The sequence below is a fragment of the Anabrus simplex genome, chromosome 1, assembly GCF_040414725.1.
Source record: "Anabrus simplex isolate iqAnaSimp1 chromosome 1, ASM4041472v1, whole genome shotgun sequence".
NCBI lineage: Eukaryota > Metazoa > Arthropoda > Insecta > Orthoptera > Tettigoniidae > Anabrus > Anabrus simplex.
This window is the reverse complement of record NC_090265.1, coordinates 1,558,687,016-1,558,704,631: the sequence shown is the minus strand read 5'-3', so window position 1 is coordinate 1,558,704,631 and position 17,616 is coordinate 1,558,687,016. Positions and strand designations below refer to the sequence as shown.

Sequence of the window (17,616 nt, the reverse complement as noted above, 5' to 3'; positions counted from 1 at the left end):
ACGGGTTGGTGAGAAATGAGCGCGACTAATTTTTAAATAGCTAAGCGCGATATCTCTCTGGAGATTTCTCCCAATTGGGGAATCTGTAAACACCTACACCTTCTTCTTTCTATGTTTTTGAAATGCTTGCGTGGTTGTAGCCATACACAACATAGAGTGATGATGATGCTTGTTGTTTTAAGGGGCCTAACATCGAAGGTCATCGGCCCCAACATACACATAGTAAACAGGTTTATATACATTTTATAGATATTATTTTTATATACAACTTACCTTCATCCAAGTCAGGCACATCCACACTCTCCAAATCATGCCACATATTATCCCACTGTCCAAATTCCTTCACTTCATGTGCAGTGCTGCCCCATGGCTTCTCATGCAATAGAAGACTATAAATTCTCTGACGCAGTGTAAAAAATACCCTGGATGCGGCTTGATGGTTTGTGCTTGGTTTCTCCAGAAAGAGGCCAATTTCATATGGATGGCCAGCCAACGTATTATATACATCAGGAACAGCCTCACACTCAACATGTCTTGAATATGCCATCTCTAGAACTTGAAGCCATGGTTCTTCAATGTCCTTATCCAAGAACCAATTCTCCATTTCACTGAAATCATCCGACATAGAATGAATGATAACATGTAATTTACTGAGATAAATTTATAACAATAATATTGGTATTTTTAAGGGGTTACACTGCTATTAACTAGTAAAAAGGAGGGGTTATACTGACTTTATACAAGAGGGAGGGTTCATTCTGTACATGGTGCTACCCAGAATTTCTGAGAATTTGTTTATAAAAAGTAAACAGTTCCATAAATGCCTACTTTCCACCATCACTTTCAAAGTAGTGATCCTGGGTTTGAATATAGCAATTCCAGTGATTTTCTCATTTTTGGAAGCATTCATGGAAGTTTTCTAGCTTCAGTATATTCAGCACCACCTACAATTCTGTTTGGATCTCTTCACTGAAGTCAAAACACCACCCTTTCAACAGGAGTTTCATTTTAGGAAAGAAGTAGAAGTTGTAGAGGACCAAATCAGGTGAGTAGGGGCAGTGTGGAATGGTAATTTTTTTTTTTTGTTGTTAAAATGTCCCTCAAACTGAATGAGGTGTATGTGGGTACATTATACAATAAAAATTTCATGATGAACTGTATTGACAGTTGTTACACTTTGTAAGTAAAATGGGCCTTGTATTGAATAGGTGGACCCATTTTACTTACCAAGTGTGGGCACATTGTCATGATGCACTAACCTGTCCCCACTGTTCCACATTAGGTTGTTTACGCTTACGCTTCACATCTTCCCTCAAATCATCTCGCACATAACTTCACGCACTTCTGTAATCATTTGAGAACTTGTGCATGGTGGTAGTCAACTCAATTTGCAGCTTTTTTTGAGATGCTTAAAAGCATCTACACACGACACAATCTGCTGGGCCGTCTCTGGCTGATATGACATCAGATGCCTTGCGGCTGCCTAGCATATGCAGTCATGCCAACTTTCAAAAGTGAAAAATCGGAGAAATGTGGCAGCGAATCGCGACGTATTACGACACTTACATAAAATCAGCTTCGTGGTCCGTATCGCACTTTAACAGATTCACAACTAATATTTCTTATTTTCCACCTTGTTGATACATTAGTTGCTTAAGGCAACTCATTGGTTAAAAGTGGTACATTTTTCGTATATTATTAACACCTTCAGCCACATAGAGAAAAAATTTATATATTTTCTCTTGAGTGTTTTGTTTTTTAGTGTTGTCATTTAATCTTCTTATGCTAATTTTAAGGACACTTTCTTTCAAAGCATTGATACTTTGTCAATATATGAATTTTTCATCTAAACAGTGCTACGTGGCTGAAGATGTCCATCCTGAAGTCAACCGATATGTGGGGGGGATTTATTTACTGTTGTATGATTCTATGGTGGTTAGTAGTGTAATATGCCATGTGTGAGTGGGTGTGTGTGTGTGTGGGGGGGGGGGGGGGAGGTGTATTAGGATGATTACAAACACTCGGTCTCCAAGCTAGGGTAATCTCCTTGGTCCATCCTTGAAATAAACCTAGGCCCTACGCCAATACACTGACAATGCATCCTGGGAGTCGGACTTTCAGATATAGTTAAGAGCCTGAAATAAACATTCTTAAGAGAATTTTTGATTATGTATAGAAAAGAATTCAAATAACAAATTCATGTTTACAAAATATTCAGGTTTTAGTCTCAAATTTTCCAGCGACTACTAAAATTTCATCCAGAATGGTTGTTGCCCATTCATGCTTATAAATTAAATTATTGTTAATCACTTCACGGTGGTCAAAAACAATTCCATCATTTTGAATTTTCCTTAGAATAAATGCATTTTGCAAACAAACAAAAAAAAACTTACTCTTGTCAGCCATTTAACAAAAGGCCCATCCCTGACACAGAAGCAGAAAAATAACATATTCACAAAGGGAACCTCTAGTCTAAAGAAAACCCAATAGATACATACAGTAGGCCTACATATTTTAGTTATTTTTGTTTTCTCCATCTAAAAGGCCAACTTTTTCAGTAAATAAGTGGAGAAATGGGGCGAAGTTTATTAGTCTAAAATCGTAGTTGGACATTACACAAGTCTCATCATTGTACCGTTGTGACTGCCAGTTAACTTGTTAATTGATAATAGTTATAGTTTGATCATGATCTCACGAATCTCTTATTTTAAAATTACAACACACCTGCAAGTTTTATGGAAACATATTATAAATTATATAAATTGCTATAATAAATGTTATAATAATTTATCTATATATTACAAAAATTTATGAAAACTAAAGTCAGTCCGGCCATTCTATCTGGTCGATTTCCTTCATTTATTTTATTTAAACTGAAAGGTATTCATGCACAGATTTGTCATCAGGTACTATAAATCACTTAACTTCCGCCTTCCTCAAATATATCATTTTTTCAATTATTTGTCTCTTTGAAGCAATCATATCTTTGATTCTAATTGAGGTATGGAGTTCGTTTTGGCCTAAGAACACTCTGTGGATCAAGCTCTCTTATTTCAGCTCTTAACTATTCAAATTGATTGATTCTGAGGAAAGTTATGAGTGCACATTCAATTTGACATCTCATTTCTTCAACATTTTTTTCTCATTAAAGCAATCATATCTTTCGTTCTAATTAAGGTATGCAGTTTGTTTTGGTCTAAAAACACTCAGTGGATCAAGTGCTTTCTTTTGAGGTAATAACTGCTTAAATTGGTAGATTCTGAGAAAAGTTATGAGTACATTTGTCTCCATGACGAAGATCTTTGAAGGACTTTTTAACAGTTTGGCGCGTAGTGTTGTTCCAAGGAACGTTTAATTCAATTTCTTTGTGTGATGTATTTTCAAGTGTTTTGTTGACATAATATTACATTCTATTACCACAACAGATCATGTGCTTTATTTCATTAACTTGAAACTCTGCAAATACATCCGTGAGGATAGTAACGAACAACGCCATACTTTGTAGATTACGGGCGGAGCCAACGGGAAACTGCTAGCTGTCTATTTACAAGTCTCTGTTCTTTATGCAAAGCAGGGAGTCCCAACTCGTTGGAATTACCTTAGAGGGTTTTAATCCTATTCACAAGCTTGCCTTACTTTCAGTTCTGCAAGTCCAGTCACCCTACACAGCAACTGTGTGCAGACAGCTAGGTTTGATCACAGGCTACTGGCCACACAACACATGACTCCAGACACAGTCCAGTAATTCACACAGTCAACATAGTGAGCATATAAACAACAACAGATCAAGAGTGTTAAACAGCAGGACAACAACAACTATTAACACAGTTCCAATTACACCCACGATAGCTGCCCTAATCGCTGACACAAACACACACACTCTCTCTCTCTCTCTCTCTCTCTACTCCAAAGAACTACACAGTCTTCTGTCCCATACACCGTTTTCAATCCAGCTCCACACTCAAGACTCCAACGTAACAACAAGAACAACCACAACTCCTCATTCAGACCTTGGTGAGACACTAGCGACAGCCAACACCTCTGTCACCCTCAGCCCAGCTACCAAACCCCAACACACTGAGTCTCACACTGAGTCTTAACACCGAGTCCCATAGTGACTAACACTGACTCCACTATGGAGTCAACACTGACCAACCGTCCGTGTCTAGCCTCCCTTTTTATAACTCAGGTGATGTGTCCCAGAATAATCGCAACATGGCTAGAAACAGAACCATCTCATTGCATCACCCAGAAACTGACAGGTAAAACAGCCGACGAGAACAATACACACAAAAACCAGCCCCAACCTACAGGCCAGCTGGGAGATCCCCGGTCACCTGACTCGCTAGCCCTTTCAGGAAGTACCAAAAGGGACTATCACGGGGCTGACACATAAGGCATTTGTAATTAGATGTAATGAATAAATTTGCTGCCTAATAACATTTATACATTCATTTTTGTACAGAACTGATTAAATATTGACCCTTTGTTCCCGAAGTTTCTTCTATATGAACAAAAGTATACTTTTCCATTTAGAAAGTATGTATTAGTGAATATATTTACCTACTAAAATCTCAAAACTAGTATGAACAAATTTATTGCTTACAACATTATGCCTAAAGACAACATTTGGTACCTATGGCAAAAAATGTCATCACCTACATATTCCTTGAAGGGATAATTAGACTTGAAGAATGAAGTGAAAATTACAATATAAATGTAACAAAATATGTCAATTCTTTAATCGTAGTAAATGAAATGTATTTTGGTTATAGCTAACTTCGCAAATTCAAAATATTATAAAAATTAAGAGACAAATGATTTTTCATGCAATGTTGAAAAATTTGATAATTACAAGTTGTAAATTAATGAAATTAATGTATAATATATAAACAAGAATAAACTATTAAATATGACACACGGGCGACATCATTTTTAATAAACATATAGAAATATTTTCATGTCACCGAGCCACTATTTTTTAAAATGTACCAAACCTGTAAACATCTTTTATAATAATTTTAGTGTAAACAAATTTGGTTTCCACCATTTTTAAACAAATGACACATCTCTTTGTTTCGACCGCTATGATCTTATCTTTCCAGTTAACCCGCTGAGTTGTAAATGGTGCTACTCAAAAAATGTTCAAACATTTTTATTTTATTAAATCTATTTCATAATTAAAAATACAATATTTTTATATGCAGATGGTTATGGTTATTGCTATAAAAGGAAATTAAATTATGCAACGTTCGCCTTTGTAGCATTACTGTTAGTGCTACTAACTGCCATCATCCGATGCCCGGTACTGCCAAGGATTTAAGAATGACAGTAGGGCTGGTATGAGGTTAAAATGACACCTCCATTGGGGCTGTATCTGATAAGGCTCTGCCACCTTGGAACAAGAACAGGAGTTTTGTGCAGCTTCCTGGTGAAATGGTTATCATGGTAGCCTTTGATCAAGGACTCCCTGCACACAGAGTATTTTATTGCTCCTATAACTTTTGCTTTTGGAGCACCCTCCCTCACCCACCGCAAATAAAAATTTACTCCCCCCCCATCCGAAAAATATTCCTGGGTACGGCCTTGCTATCCTGTCTCCATATATATGGTGTGACACTGCAGCAGCACTGAAGAGTGTCTGGCCATTTTTAGTTAAATAAACCAGCCATTTTTTCAAAATTTAACTTCTTCAAAAGATTAACACGTGAAAGCATTACTATATGCAAACCTTTTCTTGAGCCCTGAGCTCCCTAGTGCTGAATTGATAGACCTCGGTTATCTTCGATATCCATATTGGCAACCTTTGAAACACAAACTATGAATCGCTTATGCATCGCTGTGCGACATCTGGCGTAGACTTTACGAACCAGTACTGTTGCTGTTTACACAGCAAAGCCAAACTATATAATTCATGCTAGGAACAAGATTCGCATCGAGAAATGTTGTATAATGTATGTGTGGCACAGTTGTTGGCGTAAGATAATAAATGTTTAGAAAATTCATATCGATCATATTATCGATTCAATTCAGATTTCATTTCCATCCAGTTGGCAGCACCGGCACCGCTCCCTCCGTACTCCTCACCCCGTAAAAATTGGCCTCAAGAAAAGATTTGTTTTTAATACATTCTTTGTTCATTTGCTCTGCTCTGATCTCCTTTTTAACATCAAAATAATAACAACACTAGACAGAAGAATCATCTCATAAGCAAATTGACTTAATTTGGCCATGACCAGAAAATAATCTGCACTCTCGGACTATGAATTCAGGACAGTGCGCAGGCAGCACATATGGCCATAAAGTGTGAATGCAGCATGAAGAATGAAAACCAGATGTGGAGTGGCCATTGCAAACATGGTCTACATAGACAGGTCTGAAAATGTAAAGGAGCCGTACATGTGAACTATACAGGGTGAGCTCTCCTCTATGGCAAAAATCAAGAAGGTGATTTGTGAAGTGAAAAAGAAGATAACGAGCCAAGATGTATAGTCCAATTCACTACCATTTTTTGTACTACAACTGTGTACTTCCATTGCCCACGAGATATACAAGGCCAAGACATAGCCTCTAATTTGCCTCTGAAAAGACGGCCCGACTGAGTTCACGGTTTAGCCACTAGATGTCAGGTTTCTGTTCTGCTCTGGGCGGACTTTAACATGGTGATGTACGGAGTAATTCTGATGTTGTGTTGATTTTATGCAATTTATTGTGCGTATTGTTTCTGTCGGTGAGTGTCCGTGAGGTTGAGAAGCATGGTGCACTGTTGTGTACCTCTATATACTTCGTATACCGCTAAAAAGCAAGAAAATGTGACGTTCCATAATTTTCCTTCATAGTGCAGTTTAAGAGAGAAATGCAGGCAAGCAAGTATGAAGCTTGCATTTTAATACATCAGATTTGAGTATAAGCATATCAGTCAAGAGAATTCTCCCCAACGAAGTTCCTTCCTTTTTTTTGCTATTGGCTTTACGTCGCACCGACACAGATAGGTCTTATGGCAAGGATGGGATAGAAAAAGGGCTAGGACTGGGAAGGAAGCGGCTCTGGCCTTAATTATGGTACAACTCCTGCAATTGCCTGGTGTGAACATGAAAAACCATGGAAAACCATCTTCAGGGCTGCAGACCGTGGGGTTCGAACCCACTATCTCCCAAATACTGGATACTGGCCGCACTTAAGCGACTGCAGCTATCGAGCTCGGTATCCTCTGTTTTTAGTGTATATCCTGTTCACAACAGAAAAGTGTCAAACGCAGGATGGCTCCAGCTCCAAGAAATGACATATTGCCATCAAAATTTAGTAAAATTTCTGATTCAGATAACGATGAACATACCATATCTTCACTGACCTACGTCACCCACAAACGAAAAAGAAATCCCTACAAGTCTCTTTTCTATGTCAAGGAAATGCTAACTGGGCGAGTTGGCCGTGTGGTTAGGAGCACGCAGCCGTGAGCTCGCATCCAGGAGATAGTGGGTTCGAACCCCACTGTCGGCAGACCTGAAAATGGTTTTTCGTGGTTTCCCCTTTTCACACCAGGTTAATGCTGAGGCTGTACCTTAATTAAGGCCACGGCCGCTTCCTTCCCATTCCGAGGCCTTTCCTGTCCCATCGTCGCCGTAAGACCTATCTGTGTCGGTGCGACGTAAAGTAACTAGCAAAGAAAAGGAAAGGCAATGAGTATCTATGCTAAATCTAAATCTATATTGATGAGATTTCAAATGCCAGGTTACGGAAAACAGTCTTTATATTGAGAAGTAGAATACGGTAATGAAATCTGAAAAATTATTTAAGGTATCTGAACTTGACCAAAAAGTAAACCAAATTGAAAATAATTGTACAAATTATCATGTAGGAGCTTTATTCCTGTTAGAACAAACTGAATCTTGAGGGAAGAAAGAGTGAAAAACGGAAAAACAACGCTAAAAATTTGCATCCTCTGGCATAGGAAAGCACCTACCGGCTACAGATTTGAGATCCTTGCACTGCCTAACTGTACCACATCAGACAATGCTGAAAAATTATATAGGATTTACTAAGGGCGAAACGGGCATAACATCGCTCTCCAAACAGTGACTTCAATACGAATGTCGCAACATCAGATGTGTGGAGGGAAAGGTAGGATAGCTGATAATTTATAAGATGATTAAACCCAAACTTATTTAGGACCGCAATCTCGATCAGTTTATCAGATACACTGAAGCAGAATTAGAGAAAACAGGAAGAAGTGACAAACTCGCTAATAGACTTCTCTGCTTATTTCGTGAAATACTTATTTCGTTTAAGCAAACTGTAAGAAATACGTTGTAGAATGTAAGTCATACAACTGCTCTTGGTCTGTTTTTTTATCTCACATCTGTTTGGTGTCTTGTGAAATTGCTAGTTTTAATGAATATTTATAGGTTTTCATACTGGAACGTGTAGCAATGAGCGGGCGAGACAGCTCAGTAAAGAGAACTCTAGCGGCGCTTGTCAGAAGTATCTCGAGGCCGAGTCTAGTGTGCTGTATTTCCCGGCCTTATGTATGTCGTAGGCAACGGTACTTCTAAGAAAGCAATTGCGCATGCAGGCCTGCATCTAATGATGCTAAAGCAACTATCAGTCCTTAGCAACAATCATAACATACACAATTTAAGCAGAAGTGTGAATAGTAGGTGTGTAAAAGACCTTCTCTTACTGCAGTCTGCAAGCAGACTGTTGAAGAGTGGGCCACATGTTGTTACAGAGTCCATGCTGGGCTGGGCAAAAGAAAACAACAACATAGTGGTAGCTTCTACAGTAGTCAACATTAAGTACACCTGTTTCACTTGCTATGGGCAGTGCAACAAGATATATATTCTCCAACTTTGATAAGTAATTAACAATCAGTAGTAGCGTATTGGAGCATTCCACTTGGCTTACTATCCTCCTTATCACTGCCGAAGAGGAGGGACTCTCATGGTATATGGTCTCTACTGTACTACATTTAACATAAAGATGCATTACCTTGGCTGATAGCTTTCTAGGCTACTTCTCAGTTCAGATGCTGTAATGTTAAGATCTAGTGTGTCCAGATATTCCACTACTGCCAGCACTATCACCCCAACTTCATCACGGCAGTTCTCAAATACTCTCTTCACAAACGATGCCACTGCATTACATTTCTCTTCCAAAGTATAGATATTACCACAGAGTTTTTTATGGAACTTTTCAAGTTTTGAACGTGGAATAACATCATTACCCAGTAGTGAAGCAAACAACCGCATCTGTTGCAATGTGAAGGAATAGTATGCAAGGATTGCACATCGATCATACAACAAAGTTGACATTTCATCTAAATTAAAATGTTTAATAGACAAGATATATGTAGCATTTTTCAAACACAAGAAGTCAGTGTCCTGAGATAAAATGGCAAAACAAGACTCTCTATTTGCATAATCAGCAAGTTCTTTATCACAATCTGTGACAGAAACAAAGACAGTACAGTTGCATTCATACTTGCAAATGAACCGCCCACACACACTGATAAGAACTGGTAACATCTGCTGTTCGTACTGAAAGGAATTCCATTTTGAGTTGCTACATTTTGCACCACTTATAGCATTAAACACCTTGGTTAACCTTTTTTCTTTTACTGAATTCTTCCTCTTACGCCAATCTTTCTTGGCTTCAATCGTTGGACCATCAAAATAAAACACAGGCTCTATTCCAAGTTCCTGAAAAAAAGATCAAAAAAATAATTGAATCCCAAGTTAAAACGGTTTACATAATTTCAAGCAGAACCAATACACCTTTATATTATTTATTTAAATATCTGAAATGACATCTTAAGTTTGTCAAATGACACAGAACAGCTCACAAATTTTGATATAAAAAATAAATAAATATGCTCGGAAATGTTTGAAGAGCAGACTTCTTAAGTGCTCTATACACCAAATCTATGATGCCAAAGTATTGTTAGGGAATACTTGATTATGCAGATGACAATTTGATCTTGAAGGATCTTTGGCAACTTATATTTCTGCCGCCACATCACAAAGGATTGAAGAACAGTCCCCTTTGCACCAAAGAAGAGACCATTGACATCTACCTGCTTTAGACTACACAGTGCGATTCAGCTGCCCCTTCCAATGTAGTTTTATGCAACCCACAATATTCATTCCATCCTGAAAACATCTGCCCTGCTGGTATGCTCAGAACATACAACCGGATATCTTGGTATTTACCGCTTCACCATGATAGGACGCCATAATATTATACTCGCATTAAACACTGCAAGACATGCGTGTGCCTTCCAGATCATATGAACCTGACATGCTGGCGAAACACTAAATTGATATTGTGACCACAGTAAACCTAATGCTTGCTATAAGCTGCCCAGTGTGCTGTATGAAGCCATAGTGTAGTTGATAAAGGCAAGGCGGAGCGAGCTTGCATGTCAAGTGGAAGGTTCGAGTCTGGGGCAAAGATTACAAATTTTTTAAATATTTGTTTAATACGTACCACGCGTAATGTAAGTTCAATACCTGCTTTCATGCAAATTGTGAGTGAATGAATGTGTTTGTGGCCCTAAGAAGGGCCAATCAGTTAGCAAGCCGGACACATACAGACTGGAAATAATAGAAACACAACTGCCCTGACAATGTTTAATTGCAGCAAATGCTCAATGTGATGACCGTTTTGGTTTATGCACATTTGGGTCCGGTGTCCAATAGAACGTCTTGCGCACTGAAGCATTCCATGTGTAATTGTTCAGCAGGCGTCCGTGATAAGTTGCTGGAGCTGGTCGGGGTTTTCTGGCGCTTGAGTATTAACGACGTTCTTCAAATGTCCTCACAAGAAGAAGTCTAACGGCGTTAAATCCAAGTGATCTAGTGAGCCAAGAAACAGGGCCTCCTCATCCCATCCATTTCCCTGGCAGTTCATCGTTCACATGGTTACGAACGGGCAAAACTGAATGTGGTGGAGCTCCATCCTGTTGCAACCACATTGTGTTAATGATCATGCAAGGGCACATCCCCCAGCAGCAGTGGGAGTTCTTGACGTAGAAAGTGCAGGTAGTGTGGGCCTGTCCAATGGCTCTCAAAGAAGTAAGGTCCAATCAGGCAATTCCCCAAGATTCCACACCAAACATTCACTCCCCATCACACTTGATGGGCCACCTGTCGCACCCAGTGAGGATTGCCTGGACTCCTACAGTGCATGCTGTGGTGATTGACGTTCCCATTATTGTGGAAGTGCGATTCATCCGAGAACAAGATATGCGATACAAATGCTGCATCACTGTCCAGTGTGCCTAACAGCCACTGACAGAACTCCATTCAAGCTTCAAAATCCTGCCCATGGAGCTCTTGGTCTAGCTCAAGATGGTATGGGTGAAATTTATGTTCATGCAGTATTCGCCAGATGGATGGCTGGCTGGTGTTCACCTGTCATGCAGTCGCCCTTGTACTGATGTGTGGATTATTACAAGCTGCCTCCAGAACGGTCTCTTCTGTTTCACTCGATATAACAGGCCTATCGCGGACTGGTGGCTGCTTGGAAATCACACCTGTTGTCCTTAGGTGTCTTTCAACACTGCAGAATGTCGTAGCAACCGGGTGTCGCATGTCAGGATACCGTTCCTGGTACAGACGTAGTGCCTCACATGAGTTTTGTCTTGCTTCTAATGGAGAGTATGTCAACGTATTCCTCTGTGAAAAACATGCCAAATGACAACAGAGATTACAGTACATTCAGGCCCTAACCAGCAGAGTATGCGCAGGGCACAAGATGAATAACAGCGTTATTCTACTGTTTGAATGCGGCAAACATGGGCATGTGTTTACGTATCCAAATATCATACCGATGCAAAAATATTTCAATGATGCAGGATTCCAACCACCGCTGGCACGGTCCGTCGATTGCTAGGTGAACGCCTAACCACATACCCTGTGCTACACTGCTGGAAACATACTGGTAGTACGACAAGAGCAGAGTACATACATCATCTGGTTCGGTGTTTAAGACATGAATTACCGCACTGTTACCTAGTTCTATGCATTGAATCCCCTCTTTGTTACACCCGGTCATGAGGCACGACACATTAACATAGTTACATGGTAAAAGGACGTTGCTACATGATTTCAAGGCGTCATATTTTGTGAACGGATGGTATAACATTTCGCTAGGGTTCAGAATCATGTGCAAAATGTGCTCACTGAACATTAGTACCCTACAGTACGCCTGCAGGAGAATAGCACCCCTGTAACCATGTGAAATTTACTTGGGCTGCAGCAAACAATATTGGAAGGGGCTGAATCCTTTGTTTCTACACTGACTTCTGTTGGCTGCAAGAGCAATGTTTCAAATCGTACTGTTGAATCAATAATTTCTGCTATGCTCTTTTGTCTATTAATTGCAATAATATCCATCAGCAATGCAGTATATTCCTTCATACACTTCAAAATCTTTGAGACAGAGAGCAATTGTGATGGGTGTTCTGACATCACTGGTGCATTTAATTTGAAGTAATTCTCCCTAAGAACACTACCCCAGTAAATGTGTTAAAGTTTCATACTGACTACAGTGTCTGCAGTGGCCTGCACTGATCAAGTACCAAGGAAGAGTATGTGTAGTTGCTGCCATTGCTGTTATTTTCAGCATCTTTCTCCATTCAGAACTGGCCAAACAATCCCTTATTTTTATCAAGAAAGTAAGTTTGTACCTTTGTTTTCATGTGGAAGCTAATCTCAAGAACCACCCACCAAATTTCAGTAATTCTTCCACCATTAGAAAGGATACTTATTACAGATTATTAATAATGTTATTTGCTTTAAGTCCCACTAACTACTTTTATGGTTTTTTGAGATGCCGAGGTGCCAAAATTTAGTCTCGCAGGAGTTCTTTCATGTGCCAGTAAATCTACAGACATGAGGCTAACGAATTTGAGCACCTTCAAATACCACCGGACTGAGCCAGGATCGAACCTGCCAAGCTGGGGTCAGCAGGCCAGCGCCTCAACCATCTGAGCCACTCAGCCTGGCTATTACAGATTATTATAGGCTATATATTATGCTAGCTTATTGAGCAAGACGGCAATTTTAAAATTGTAGAGCAATTAAAAGAATTGTGCACTCAAGATCCATAGAAGTAAAAAAATAAATATATATATGTATATATCTAAACTGTTGGTCCTATAAAAAATGGAGCTCACCAAGTAAAAAAGAAATATCTAAACTGTTGGTCATATTAAAAATGGAACTCACCAAGTCTACTTTATGAACTAAAGAGTCCATATGCATTTTCTTCATAACTTAGCAGTTTTCCAGGAAAAAATTCATCCAATTAGTTTTTAACAGTGTCTTTAATATGCCACATTTAGTGGCAAGAATTGTAAATAACTTTCTAGATTTTAACCAAACATATCCTGTAAAATATATATGTATCTATTTAACATGAAAAGTGACAAAATATTGAATACGAAACTGAAATTATGTAATATTCCAAAAGGGATGAAGGTAAGACTCAGTTTCTAGATGATTTAAAGATAGGAGGTATGGAACTAAATGAGTCCATAGAGCTTGTCACAAATAGAGAATTGAGGTGACATTTAGTAAATTAACAAAGGCTAACAGACTGAATGCTGAAGGGCATAAAATTCTGTAATGAAATTGTATGTATGTATGTATGTATGTATGTATGTATGTATGTATGTATGTATGTATAACCCACCAGAAGTCTCATGGCAGAGAAACTACCGCAGTTATGGTAAAGCTGATATCACTTGGAATATAGGTTACAGATGATGTTCACCCTCCACCATATTGTTGGTGGGGATGTGGGCAGGGCTCTCATACGGGTGAATAACTGACAGTGCCATGTAGCGAGTCATAGCAGCCAGTATTTCGGCGGTGCGGTGCTTTCGACCGTATGAGAGTTCCCGCATATTTATTTAACACGGTCAATTCCACCACGTGCGACTTCCAAAGCGACAGATTTTATTGACAGAAATGGATGAAGATAGCATACAAAAATTGTTGGATAGTGTTGAAAAAAGAACTACAGGAGAATGAATGCCTGCAAACTGAACAGGATTTGGTTAGAAGACAACTATTCCATGAAGAGAGATTCGAGGAAGATGTTGATTTACCTGAAGAAGCAGGTGATAGACTGATAAGATAGAAATCAGAGATCATGGTAGTGCATCTGAAGAGTCCGCAGAATCTGAGGAAGTTTCTCAAGTAGACTCGAATCAAGATCAACCGCTACTCGAGTACATTAGTGGAAATGGTGAAACAAGATAGAATTATTTTCCAAACTCCAGTGCTGGTAGAGGAAGGGCTAGAAGGAGGAACATTGTAACGCATCTGCCAGGTCTGATAGGCCAAGCTAAACATGCCACTACCATACTGGAATCTCGGGAGCTATTTTTCACCAACAACGTCTTGGAGGAATTGTTAACTTCACAAATATATGGATAAGAAAAACCAGGGCAAACTATTCTAGGGAGAGAGATGCTAGTGATGCAACACTGGCAGACATAAAAGCTGTGATAGGTCTCTTATACTTGGTTGGAACAATGAAGTGTTCTTATACAAACCTCAAGGACTGGTGGTCAACCGATGGAACAGGAATTGAGCGTTTCAGAATTACAATGAATATACAACGGTTTCAGTTTCTATTTTACAAGTCATTAATCTCATATTTGGTCCGTATTGACGACAGTGATCACATATAATTTTAAAAAAATATTTGTTCAATGTCAACCTAGTCAATACTTATAATTACCACTATTGTGGTTAAATGATTATAAATAATTGAAAAATCGTGAACATGTTTCGCCCTTCTTAACGGGCATCATCAGCACTATGAACAACTTTAAAAATAATATTTACATTTAAGACTGTCTTACAATAATCAATCATATAAGATTGGAATAAAATGTGACATTAAAAGTTGTTTTTGATACCATTATTAAAAAGTTATAAGTAAATCTTATAAGCACAAGTTAAAACAATTGTAGGTCAATCTCATAATCTAATCTTAAAAATATATATGTTAATGTTGGTAGGAAGATTGTCAAACGGCATTCGTCTGAAATTGAAATGGATCCCTTTTTTTTTTTTTTAAACATTTGGTGAAGGTCCATATTAAGCTGTATTCATCAGCAAGTAGAAATTTGAAGAATAAAATATATACAAAACAAGGGCTCTAATTAATCATGTAGTAGAAGATTAGGTCAGGGATGATCATGGTAATTCTTCTTGAGTTAAATTGGTTATGTAACCAGTCGAATAAGAATACGTTGAATTAAAAATACACGTCGTAAATTCACGACAATGCACTGGATTGAAGATATTTATCAATATAATTGTAGTATCCCTTCTGTTGTGTAAATTTTCAATGATTAGAATGTTGGATAGACTGTAAAGAAAAATAGAAAAAATGCATTTAAAGTGTATGTACAAAAATAATAGTTGTGGTTGTATACGGTTATGGGTTACGTAAAAATGCGTACTTACTCGAATGCCGTAGAGTGTCTAACTTGTTCTGTTGCTAGCGGTAATATGACTGGCGTTTCTACTACGTGTATTGTATGGGTGTGGCGGAGGGAGGGGGACGAGTTTAGGGAGGGAAGAACTGGGCGGATTGGTACATACTGGTGTCGATATGGGAGGGGGATTATTCGGAGGGGGAATTATAGGTATGGTATCTGGGGCGTGTTTGGAGTTGTTGTATTGGTAATTTTTAAAATATGCGGGATTCTCTTTTGATTTGGGATAACTGTTTTCAACAACTTAGGTATTAATGTGTACAAAAGACTCTTAATTTCCGTGTCGTCATTAAGGTTATAATCCTTATTAAACGTTTTGTCCAAATAAATATAGATACACTGACTGACAGAGCAAATGCAACACCAAGAAGGAGTGGTCAGAACTTTATGCCAATTGCAGGGTAGACTGACGTCACTGAGGTATGCTCATGATGTGAAATGCGCCGCTGTGCTGCGCACGTAGCGAACGATAAATGGGACACGGCGTTGGCGAATGGCCCACTTCGTACCGTGACTTCTCAGCCGACAGTCATTGTAGAACGTGTTGTCGTGTGCCACAGGACACGTGTATAGCTAAGAATGCCAGGCCGCCGTCAACGGAGGCATTTCCAGCAGACGACTTTACGAGGGGTATGGTGATCGGGCTGAGAAGGGCAGGTTGGTCGCTTCGTCAAATCGCAGCCGATACCCATAGGGATGTGTCCACGGTGCAGCGCCTGTGGCGAAGATGGTTGGCGCAGGGACATGTGGCACGTGCGAGGGGTCCAGGCGCAGCCCGAGTGACGTCAGCACGCGAGGATCGGCGCATCTGCCGCCAAGCGGTGGCAGCCCCGCACGCCACGTCAACCGCCATTCTTCAGCATGTGCAAGACACCCTGGCTGTTCCAATATCGACCAGAACAATTTCCCGTCGATTGGTTGAAGGAGGCCTGCACTCCCGGCGTCCGCTCAGAAGACTACCATTGACTCCACAGCATAGACGTGCACGCCTGGCATGGTGCCGGGCTAGAGCGACTTGGATGAGGGAATGGCAGAACGTCGTGTTCTCCGATGAGTCACGCTCCTGTTCTGTCAGTGATAGTCACCGCAGACGAGTGTGGCGTCGGCGTGGAGAAAGGTCAAATCCGGCAGTAACTGTGGAGCGCCCTACCGCTAGACAACGCGGCATCATGGTTTGGGGCGCTATTGCGTATGATTCCACGTCACCTCTAGTGCGTATTCAAGGCACGTTAAATGCCCACCGCTACGTGCAGCATGTGCTGCGGCCGGTGGCACTCCCGTACCTTCAGGGGCTGCCCAATGCTCTGTTTCAGCAGAAATATGCCCGCCCACACACTGCTCGCATCTCCCAACAGGCTCTACGAGGTGTACAGATGCTTCCGTGGCCAGCGTACTCTCCGGATCTCTCACCAATCGAACACATGTGGGATCTCATTGGACGCCGTTTGCAAACTCTGCCCCAGCCTCGTACGGACGACCAACTGTGGCAAATGGTTGACAGAGAATGGAGAACCATCCCTCAGGACACCATCCGCACTTTTATTGACTCTGTACCTCGACGTGTTTCTGCGTGCATCTTCGCTCGCGGTGGTCCTATATCCTACTGAGTCGATGCCGTGCGCATTGTGTAACCTGCATATCGGTTTGAAATAAACATCAATTATTCGTCCGTGCCGTCTCTGTTTTTTCCCCAACTTTCATCCCTTTCGAACCACTCCTTCTTGGTGTTGCATTTGCTCTGTCAGTCAGTGTATTTTCAAATTTGTTCAGCAGTTTTCCCTTGTTAGTATTCTTTATTATTGTTAGATCTTTTTCTATTGTGGTAAAATGGTGGCCTGTTTCCTTCATGTGTGTACTCATAGCGGAATATTTGTTATGTTTTTCGGCATTGAAATGTTCCAAATACCTTGTAATAAAACTTTGCCCAGTTTGACCAACGTATGAATAATTACATTGTGAACAAGTCAACCTATAAACTCCTGAATTCTGATATTTGCTGTTATTATTATTATTTATTTTATTATAATTAAAAAATATGTTCTGCGTAGTATTGGTTGTTCTGTAAGCTATGTTTACATTATGTTTGTTGAAATTATTGG

The 17,616-nt window shown here is 39.8% G+C and overlaps 1 protein-coding gene across 8 annotated transcripts in view; it reads right to left on the bottom strand.

Moving 5' to 3' along the window:
* Nucleotides 1-17,616, bottom strand: part of LOC136858517 (uncharacterized) — a 207,712-nt gene that overhangs the window by 125,795 nt on the left and 64,301 nt on the right. For 7 of the 8 annotated variants that reach the window (XM_067138114.2, XM_067138117.2, XM_068225581.1 and 4 more), the window contains 2 exons: nt 8,989-9,698; nt 274-608 (listed from right to left, as the gene is read on the bottom strand). In XM_067138114.2, coding sequence (XP_066994215.2) covers nt 274-608; nt 8,989-9,698 — 1,045 coding nt within the window. The remainder of the gene's footprint in view (nt 1-273; nt 609-8,988; nt 9,699-17,616) is intronic. The other variant, XM_067138119.2, reaches the window with a different exon arrangement.